This window comes from Homalodisca vitripennis, chromosome 7 (assembly GCF_021130785.1).
Source record: "Homalodisca vitripennis isolate AUS2020 chromosome 7, UT_GWSS_2.1, whole genome shotgun sequence".
Lineage (NCBI taxonomy): Eukaryota > Metazoa > Arthropoda > Insecta > Hemiptera > Cicadellidae > Homalodisca > Homalodisca vitripennis.
The window spans coordinates 93,501,401-93,512,954 of NC_060213.1; the positions used below are offsets into that span (position 1 = coordinate 93,501,401).

The 11,554-nt window shown below is 31.7% G+C and overlaps 1 protein-coding gene across 1 annotated transcript; it reads right to left on the reverse strand.

The window, feature by feature from the left end:
- Window positions 1–546: 546 nt before the first annotated feature.
- Window positions 547–2,505, reverse strand: LOC124366805. Its single transcript, XM_046823406.1, has 2 exons — window positions 2,449–2,505; window positions 547–2,050 (listed from the first exon to the last, which is right to left on the reverse strand). The coding sequence occupies exon 2, from the start codon at window positions 1,411–1,413 to the stop codon at window positions 547–549; it is 867 nt and encodes a 288-aa protein (XP_046679362.1). The 5' UTR covers window positions 1,414–2,050; window positions 2,449–2,505.
- Window positions 2,506–11,554: the final 9,049 nt, after the last annotated feature.

An 11,554-nucleotide genomic window follows, 5' to 3' on the forward strand; every position in this document is an offset into this window, starting at 1 on the left:
GGAGTACTATAAATCTATTCATCATAATAGCTTTTTACTCTATGACAAAATTGGTTACTCATATCCTGATTTATCATTTTATATATCAAAATATGTACTTAATGAATGCAATCGATTAGTAACAATTTGCAGTTTTTTTCAAAATTGACTTGTACCACTTTTCCAAAACATATTTCGGGTAAATAATTGTTTGACAATGTAAGAAACTGAAAGAACTCATTTATTTTGCCATTAGTTAGCTACAAAAACATTGAACAATGATAAGTTAGCCTATCCTTTAGTCCTTTTCATCATCGGATTCTGATTCACTGCAACGATCGATGATGGGGGTGTCGTCAATTCCTTCAGGCTGATTTCCAACTGTCAGGTCTGTGTAGAAACTATGGTGGATGGGAGGAATGAAGGCTAGGAGATCCATCATGTCCTTCTTCTTCGCTGCTGTAACCGGACGAGGTGACGAGTACAGAGCTTCAGTTGTGATACTTGCGAGGGATACCATTCGCCTTCCTTTTTTTGCTGGGGTGATGTCAAGACAATCAAAGGGAATCAACCTTTGTGTTTATCTACATTGGTTTTTTTTCTAGTAATTGATCTTTCGAGCGCCTGAGTGGAATTAAAGTCTTCTCGGTTCATGATTTTAACCACAAAGGGCTTCTTCTTCTTTAACTTTGTTATGGTATCGTACCAATCACGAGGAGAGTATATTGTTTTTCCTTTAGAATACTTTTCTATAATGCCAAAATCTGCGTCATTAGGCAGAAATGAGTGTCCGCTGACCATAAATTTATGATCTACTGTCTGAATTTTACAATTCTCTTGTTGAATAAACTGCATCATGGTGAGAGCAAGCTTGATGTTGCGGTTTTGCCCGCCACAGCTATCGCTGAACGTTATTACATGACTAACATCATTGGAAACATTGTGACTTAAGTGCTCTGTAATACAAGAAGCAACCTCTTGAGATCCTCGGGAACCTTCAACTTCATTCCAAACATACATGAAAGCTGAACTATCTGCTAGCTGATGACAGCCCAGATTGTACACATACATGTTTCTTTTGTAGTATGCAATTGAACATGTCAAATTTGGAAAAGCTAACGCCTTCTGAAGATCAAACGTAAATGAATAAACGTTGGAATTGTTCTTGGATTCTTCTTTCGCTGCGTCTAGTTTCTCCCTTGCAAGGTCTGCTTTTCTCAAATGTATTTCCTTCATACGTTCAATATTTCTCTTTTCTTCTTCATCTTCAGCTATGGCTAGTTTCATTTTGAACGTGTCACATTTCACACACGTATCCTTGTGAGGCTGATGAAAGTGCAAATTGAATTCAAAATTGAACACTTTTCTGTACATTGACTCTGATAGAGGTTGTGTGTTCAAAGTATAGCAATGATTCTTGTACAGATTGTACATCTCTCTAATGTTAAGAGATTCTGGTAAATACTTGCGGTTCGGATTGTGACTTCTTGTATAATGTGATTCATACGAGGGAAATGAAGAAATATGATCTCTGAGTATTTTCAGTCTACCTTCATCGGTTTTGTTAACAGAAACCTGCTTCCCCCTTAAATCGCTACCCGGCTCTTTTCCATCTGTAACCTTTTTGAGGGCTCTAGAAGCTCTTCCGTTTGAGATTTGAAATGTACCTAAAAATACTGCTTGCACACTTTAACGTTTTTGGTAGGTAATTGTAAGTGGTACCTTACTGTTCGATTTTTTATTCCTCTAGAGCCATCTCTTATTCGATGAGTAATCGGTGTTGACTGCTGGCAAAGTCCACAAATATAAGCATTTTGTGCTTGAAAACTGGCCATATCGTAAAAATTCTGGAATAAAATCTTCCTTTCTTCTTCGGCTACCAATTCATTGCATTTATTTCTGCAAGAAGGCTGACATGGTTCATTTACGAATATTTTTTGCGCCACCTTTTTGCCTTTTGCTGTGAAATACTCCTTCCCATAAGCACGTTTCATTTTCCGCTCTGTTTTTTTGTTAATATTCCTTTTACGTTTTCTTGTTTTGGCATCAGCAACAACTGCGATATTGTGTTCTGTAACAAAACAAATTCTTTGTAGGCCAACAATAGTATTTCAACTAAAAGAAACAAAATATGTTAGTTTTCGAGCTATTATAGGTGGTTTGTCACGTACTTTATCTCATAGCTTTGGAATAGCTACACACTTTGGGATAACAGTTTTTCTAAAGATAAGATTTTAAATAGGCTACTCAAATAACCAATACAATGTTTAAAATTTGTGAGGCCTTTCGCCAGGTAGGCTGACATCTACGGACAACTCAAAATGTAAAACATTGTATTGGCTATTTGAGTATTTTAAACCTTATCTTTTTATTATTACCAATACTACAGCACAATCTGCAATATAACAGTTTTTATGTTCATTAATGTATAAGAAGAGATAATAAAAAATAATTATGAAATATCCGCACCTGAATTTTCACTGACAGAAGAGATGTTCTGTGGTATCGCTGCGCCTGCGTTTTCATTATCTAAAAAAATAAACTCAAATTAGGATTTGGCAGTATAATTGGATGGTAATTATATCCTAATATTGTATGGCCTATAGGCATCTGCCCAAAATCATGGGCCTATCTCATATGCAGAGATAGGCAAAGGCATGGCCTATCTCTGCTTGTGTAAACAACAGCCCACTAACTTAGTGATAGGCCCAAGCTAAGGTTAATTTTCTAACTTTGCTAGACAATTGGAATTCTCAATCTACTATAAATAATCTCTTTAAAGTACAATAATATTACAGGCCAAGTAATATTCAAAATACAATAAGTAGGCCTATTGCCTATTGAGGTTATAAAAAGTGAGGTTAGAGATAGATTAGAAAGCATAGTTACCTGTACTTTCAGCATCAGATGGAATGTATTCTGATCCTGAATCCAATAGAATTGAAGGAGTTGAATCTTCAGATTCACTTTCCATACTGGTTTCGTTAAATAAACTATTTGAGCAAAAATTCAAAACTATCACTGTGTTAAGTCTGCAGAGGAAGCAAAAGCACATAACAAGACACACCACATGGAAAAGTGAAGTAAGTCAAGCACCTTCATGGAAAAATGGTATAAGTCAGACTTGTACCACTTTTGCTTTCAGTATTTCACCTATTCCGTTGGCCAATGATTATTCACTGCCATCTAAATCAGAAAAAAAACAGGATTTGACTTGGATCACTTTTGCATGTGATAGAATGACTTACAAACAATATGTTACACAAATAATCTCAAATTAAAAAAAAATTGACTTAGACCACTTTTCCTCTCACCGGCTCATTTTATGTGGTTTATAGCAAGCCCAATGTATTAGGTTCGTATGTCATTCGTGCAATTTGTAGTAAAAAGCAAATAATAACACAGCTTTTGCAAATAGAATTAGAATACTGATCAAGAACTGTTGGTTTAATATTTTATATAAATTTAGTATTCAAATATGTGTATTCTTCCATAGCGAAATTAAGGTGAACAGATTTTTACTATCAGATAAATTACTAATATGTTTCATAGTACTGTAATTATTTTTCCAAGTTCTTAAATTCCAGGATACTTTTTTAATTTACTCGATGAATCGAATCTCGACTTTCAAAGAGTGTAAAAAAATTCCGCCACCGCTTATCGAGATTAGTTGGGGAAACCATCAATCGAATAGATTTTATTTATTATGAATTATTCTAATTGAAATGTATAATCGGTCTGACTCCAATAAACATTCGGTAACATTAAAAATGTTGTTGTAATAAAAGTAGTTAATCGAGCTTCCATGATTACAACAAGAAGCACTTCATACTGAATTATTGAACGGAATGGTAATTACGCATTGCTCATGCTGACCAGGCTCTTTAACTCTACACAACCTCTCGACTAATAAGTACCTTACTGTGAGCACTTATCTTGAACATTACGCAGTATAATGTACCTTTTAAAATAACTTCGTACGAGCAAGATGTGAATGCAGTTTTTTTCCGAGGTACATAAAGTATTTTAATGTTGAAAGGAAAGTTTTTTTTCCGTGTATTACCTTTATTAAAGAATCTTTTCATCGTTATTAGTAATTTATTGTTTCATAAAATTGTATGTAATTTTAAATTGCGTTATAATAGAGGAATAAAAACTTTTTATTGTAAGAATTAAAATGCAATATGTCAGTTTCACCACGCGATATAATGAGAACAGGCTGACCTACTGACTTGCATTGATATATATATATAAGCAAGCAACATCAAATGCATGATGATAGTGAAGGTAACAGGAAATTTTCGGGCTTTCTCACAATAGCTTTCGATATCTGTAATATGATCTTTTCTTCAGGTGAGTAACTAACCTAACGCATAGTTATAATGTAGGTTAAAGTAAACAGATTACCGGAGGGTTATGCTACCCATAAGTCAAACACCAATTTTGAGTCATCTTACTCTAACTATAAAACATGCACTAATAAAAGCAAAACACAAAATGTTGTAAAAGGGTAAAAACTAATGATTTATTACCCTTTTAGAGGCTGCCACTTGGCCTGCTGAACAATGTGGCAAAGTTTGTTCAAATGGTTGCTGGACACCCTGTATAAGCAAGCAACATCAATCGCATGATGATAGTGAAGGTAACAGGAAATTTTCGGGCTTTCTTATCGTTCAGTGATAAAAAAAGAAATCAGTCACAATAGCTTCCGAGATCTGTAGTCTGATCTCTTCTTCAGGTGAGTAACTAACCTAACGCATAGTTATAATGTAGGTTAAAATTAACAAATCATACCGGAGGGTTATGCTACCCATAAGTCAAACACCAATTTTGAGTCATCTTCTCTAACTATAAAACATGCAAAACAAAAAAATGTTGTAATAGGGTAAAAACTAATGATTTATTACCCTTTTAGAGGCTGGCACTTGGCCTGCTGAACAATGTGGCAAAGTTTGTTCTAATGGTTGCTGGTCACCCTGTATAAGCAAGCAGCATCAAATGCATGATAAATAGTGAAGGTAACAGGAAATTTTCGGGCTTTCTTATCGTTCAGTGATAAAAAAAGAAATCAGTCACAATAGGTTCCGTGATCTGTAATCTGATCTCTTCTTCAGGTGAGTAACTAACCTAACGCATAGTTATAATGTAGGTTAAAATAAACATATCATACTGCAGGATTATGCCACCCATAAGTCAAACAAATTTTGAGTGATCTTCTCTAACTATAAAACATGCACCAATAAAAACAAAACACAACATTAATTCTTGCCCTTTTAGAGGCTGCCACTTTGGGAAAAGTGTCCTTGAATATAAAGTAAAGTGTGTACATAGACCTAAAACATACGAACTCACAGCTTTCGTCATGTTAGTGGATTTCATAACAGTACGTATATCGATTGTCGGTTTAAGTGTATCTCATATACTGACATATGAGTTACAGGACTTTAAGTCTGTCTATGACTCACAAAACTTATGATCTGAATGATAAGGTATTCGAAAAATTCACATGACTAGTCAAAAATACCACACTATTCAATGTCAATAATCCTCCTCGTATGGGAATATATTGACTAATAGAGTATCCAATCCATAGATGATACTCCAACAATGCGAGTAATAAAATTATTTATTTTCCATTACTTGAAATTTTTAATTGAAAAGGCTGCCTGTATTTGTAAAATAACACACACACAAACACTTAGTTGCTTGTAGGAAAAAATAAATTGTATCATTTCTATATACTATGATGTCTGAAGAATGTTACAATGGTAAATGTAGGTAATTATTGATGAGGTAATCTATAGTAATAAAATGAACTAAGAAAGCAATTAACATAAGTAATCAACAATGCTACTGAGTGGGATGTACCAGATTAACCTTAGTGCAGTCTGGATTACAAGGATTACGTCACCTTGGTAACACGGACGCCTTACCCTAATCACAGTGCCTTACCCTCAAGTTATATCCATTTTGATTATTAATAAAAAGCAAAGGGATTTAAAATAATTACAATTACATTAGTGCTTGTTCGAAACATATATTATACCGAGTTTAATACGTATCTGTATATAAATTAGTCGTGATATTTTTATTAAGTACACAAAATTGTGATAGTTAAAATATGAAATAAATTTTTATAACAAAAATTATATACTTGCGTTTTAGAATCATCTTTAAGCTTAGAACACAAATAATTAAATATCAATGTTTCTGATATCATGCGAGAACGGTCAAAAACCAGTAAAAAACTGAACAAAGATTAATTACAATAAAAGTGTTGCGGTTCCTAGTTTTTTATGGTTTTTCCACTAAATTTTAAATATTACCAATTTGGACATTTATAAATGGAGTTTACATTCTAGTATATAAATTTTATAATACCGAACATGTATGAATTAATAATTAGTTATTAGTCATCATAATTAGCGTGTTAGAAGCAACTTATAAAAGTATTTTTCAAGCAGTGCAGTAAATCAACATAGATAAGTCATGAACATTTTTTATCTAGTACCATTTTTCACGCTAAAATCTTAAGGTGCGAAAGCCATCTACAATAAGATTTTAAGCTTAAACTAGCTGAGCTATTCATGTAAAAAAAAAAAAAAACACCACAAATTTACTACATTTACTGTTTTATTAATACTCATTGTCCTTATTCGGTACCTTATGTCTCACACACTCTTAATCGACTTAAAAATTAGTGAAAGCGTAAGCTTTTGCTGTTGACCACATTATTTTAATGGTGTAATATAAAGTAATAAACAAAAACAATTAATAATTTATTGATAATACTTATAAAATGATCAAAAACATTTGAATAAGTAAAAATAACAAAATTTGTAAACTCTATCGAAGTTCAACCGTTAATAAAGATAATTTTACTAATTCTCTCATAAGAACATTGTTTCATTAAGTCCTCGAAATGTTATGCAATCGTTGTTTCATACATACAATTATTAACTAAACCGCTAAGCCAACCACAGAAAAGACTAGGTCATTTTAGTTACCAATATTAGAAAGAAACTGATTTAGGATCCTAAATAAAAAATAGAAAGTAAATGATGGATTCAATGAAGGATTTGAAGTCGTGGTATTATTTAAGGACTCTAACTAGAACTAACCGATATAATAGACTATCTTCTCTCCATGATTTTTCGTTAATTTATCCGTTATTAAAAGTAGACAACAACAATTTTTTACATTTTTTGTGAATTGGCAGCTTATTATGCAAAACATCTGATCCGTAAAAGTTGCAAAAACTTAGTTTAGCTGATTAGCTTATTTTAACAGCATGCATTCTCAAATAAGTATTGATTTTCACATAACTGATGAAAATGTTTGGAGTATTTTAATATATAAACTGCATTTTTAATTAGTAATACGTATTTTAAAACGACAAGCAGCTTCATTAAATAACGTAACAGCAATCTGCTCGGGCCTTGTATGTTATTTTGGTCTTGTAATATTCCTGCATTAAACTATTATGTTTGAATAAATTTGCTTTACCAAAAACTTAGAATTGCATCTTCACTGAAAATTCACTACATCAACTAAATTAGCTTCATGCAAATTGCTGAATTCCAGCTGATACGGTAGGCATGTGTTTATAAGTAGGCCATGCTATAACGATGAATAGATTTTTAATTACGAGGTAACCCCGCAGTAAATCTAACTCTCATACTCACTTATACTTTTTTGTATTCACAGCAAACTAATCCCATTTATAGCTAAGGAGTACCCTAAATTTCTTACTTTCAGATGCCTCATAGCCACCAGATATAGTGGTAACAAAGTTCCTAAGACCTATTGATAATAACCCAACCAGGTCGATTATACAATTATCAGGTTCAAGGCTGAGAAGACTTTATATTTGTGCATACTGTAATGTACAATGACATATCATAGTATGTTTGTATATTTTGACTGGCAAACATAGAAGGTTGTGTAGATAATACATTTTCATCGTTTTCAATTTAAATTAGATTAATTAAATATCTGTCCATTTTTCACTAAGATCTCATTGTAACATTTGTTACACATGATATCGTAATGCATAATTATACAAACCATTACAACAGCTATAGTCTATGCCCATTTATGTGTTAATAGCTCTGCAGTGAACCTGCAGGTCAGGTGTGGGAGTGCCGATATATATTCGTGGTGTAATTAACCGGGTGGTTGTTGGCTTGTTCGTACATATGGTCATTTCACCACAACCCATTCACGTTGACAATGTTGTTTACCTAATAGGCTGAATAAATCAACGATAAATTGCTCTATACACAAAAATCTGTATAGAATATTAGAAATACGTGCATCATGTGTTTTATGGATCTGTAATATACAACGATGGTTTTAAATGCATTTTAGTTAAATGTCTAATAGTGTCTAAAAGATCGTATAAACTTAAATTCGACGAATAAACATATAATGGAACTATGCTCTTTGGTAAAAAAATTACACAACATGTATATGTTTAGCAAAGTTACCTTTGAAATTCTGTTGGATAGTGCCAGATAGAAATGTCCAACGGTGCAATGTCATGGACAATGTTCATTGGTTCTATGAGACATGCCTAAGACTAGGAAATATTTCAGAAACACCCATTTTAAAATTCAGCCAGAATGAATAAATAATGTTATGTATAGTAACAGGGACAATTTAAGGCTATCATAGTGCAAAAACCTATGCTAGTTAGTCTGTTATATTTTAATAAATATTTTTTCATCTATTAAAAAGGAAATATTACTATAATTAGAAGCTCATAAACAAAAGGAATTGAACTTGCACGGTAATAATAAGAAATGGTGTACGCCGGATTAAATTTTGACAAATTTTGGAACAATGCCAGATTAAAATCCTAAAAACGGGGTGCAGTGCCATTGATATACTATTACTGGATCAACGAGATATGCCTAAGCCGCAGAAGGTGCTGAAATAATAATGTAACTATTTAGAGCATTGGGTCATTCGATTAGGTGTGGCTTCATCGGACTGATCCAACACGTGCTCATAAAAAGAAAGTGAGAAAAAACAAAGTAAGATTTCGGTAATTGTAACCATATCGAAGTTTTGAACATATAACATAGAACTGCAGTATACAAATGAGTTCAAAAGTTATTATGTTTTGAAATATACATATGGTTCAAGAAAAATATTTAAACCTATTTAATATATACGCATTTTTAAGTAACGAAATAATGTAATATTAAATCTTCGTCCTCATACAGTTGCATGGTATCATAATTTTTCCACGAACAAATATCGCCAAGTACTTAATTGGTTTTCTAGATAATAGTATTATAGAATAATTTTTAAAACCATCGATATAATTATATTGTAGAGTGCCTTACATTAGCTGTAATATATTGGTTAAAACAAATTTGACAAGTTAAAACCCAGAATTTACGCTTAGTTCATATAAGTATGTTTTTTTATATTACATTGTTTATAATATTTTATAATGATAGTTCCTATTCCAGTTTAGTAAATAGCAGTTATTCTGGAAATCTAACTTTATGAAATAACATAGAATCTTTTCCACGACAATGTACACTAATTTTCCGTTCCCTTGAGTTCAGCAGATTTGAAAAATTTATGAAAAGCGCCAATAGGCACGCTACAGACTGAGGCAACACATGAATAAAGAATGGGGCGTGATGCTGGCATCCTGTTTAGTTTTGAAGGGATTTTCTCTTATATACAGGGTGTTCACCAATGGTTGTCACAAACTTCTGTACCTTATAATACTCAACATTAAAAAACAAACTACGAGCTATAAAGATAATAAGAATAAAGATTGTGAAATGTGTCATTTATTCTCTGGATGTAATTTTGTATTATTTATTTTAATAAATTACCTGTAGATCTAGTAAATGTATAATTAACAAACTCAGCACATAGGTAGTAAAGTAAGACAAAATTAAAATTAACTGCAAACTAAAAATTTCATAACTCCGAAAATCAAAGCTTGAATAATACATAATTTTTAGACAATATTGGTGATATTTTTAAGTTTGTAACTGTATTTAAATAAATTTAATTTATAAATTATGTTATTTTAAACACATAAAACTTTTTTTATATAACTAAAATATAAAATATTATTTTGACTGGGTGTTTAAGAATATTTGATTTAGTCACGCGATAATCTCTTTAAGTTGTTATATTTCTTGAGTAATTTTGTCAATCCTAATTAAAAAGGTGGACCGTAAGTTGTTGCATATTTTGTCCTGCATTACACACAAACACGCACACGCACACACACACACACACACACACACACACACATTGTATTAATCTTTGTTTTTGGTTTATTCTTTGACTAATTCAAGTTTGGTTTTCAACACTTTAGGTGTTTTTTTATTTCTTACACTTCTACATGTAAGACGAACAACTTTATAACTTCAGAAGTTATCATGTTATTTCGGTAGATTCATGACCTATATTTAGATTTGCTTATTATAATTGTCAATAACAACAATACGATAGTTTAAATAAGGATATTAAGTATCAATTATATAATCCATAATTTATAAATTTTCTGTAGTAAACATTATTAACACTTTTCAAATAATAAGAGGTAAAATGTTTGGAGGAGCTCTACTGTCAAATTGGCGGATTGGATGTTACCATGTTCTGTCCCTTTATTAGGAAATTACCTTCATAACTTGAGTTAAAATTATAATAGAAAATGGGTAACAAGTGTTTTATCAAGATACGGTATAACGAAAATTTAACTCACGAATAAAGTAATCAACAGCACGCGAACGTTTTGCAACCTCTGATATTAGTAATGCATTGCAGTAACCATCCTGTAGCAGGAATAATGCTTTCGACATCATGAACTTTAATAGCAAATCTTTAGCGTAAAACCACGCATGGAATCATGTAATACGAAAAGTACTACTTTTAGTTTTAAATAATAATTTAAATCTATTCTACCATATGCTCGTAAGTATGTACTATGAATCGGATTCGTTCATATTTAAAAGATTTATTTTGAGCAAATTTAGAGTATAATCTTACATATTTTTCTAAATATATTCTTTCTTGTATTCTTCTTACGGTCACTATTGTACTATCTGAAATCCCTTGCAACCTTCAAAAGATTATCAGTAATTTAATAAAAACTGTATGTTTTATAGTAAAAGATTAGGTTTTTATGTTTAAACTTAATTTTAATTCCTTGCATGTCTTATGAAATATTCACAGATTGTTAAAATATATTTTAATGAGTAATCCAGGTACTATTTAATACAAACTAATTTTCCGGTTACTTAATTGTATTGATATTTTTACAGTTTTTATTGAGTAAAAGTGTTATTTGTTAATCCAAGTGCTTCGGCAAGCCTGATAACACAATTCTTACAGGTACAGGAGGCGGACGCCTAATTTTAAATCCAATTTAATATTTAAAAAAATGATGATGCTTTCATAAAATGATTCCTAAAACGTCAATTATTTCCTGATTTTCTATCTCGTTTTCTTTTACCTTACTATCTCACATTTATGATACGTAGATATCGCTATATGCATTATAAAAGTACATACCTTAGAGTCAATATTAATTACA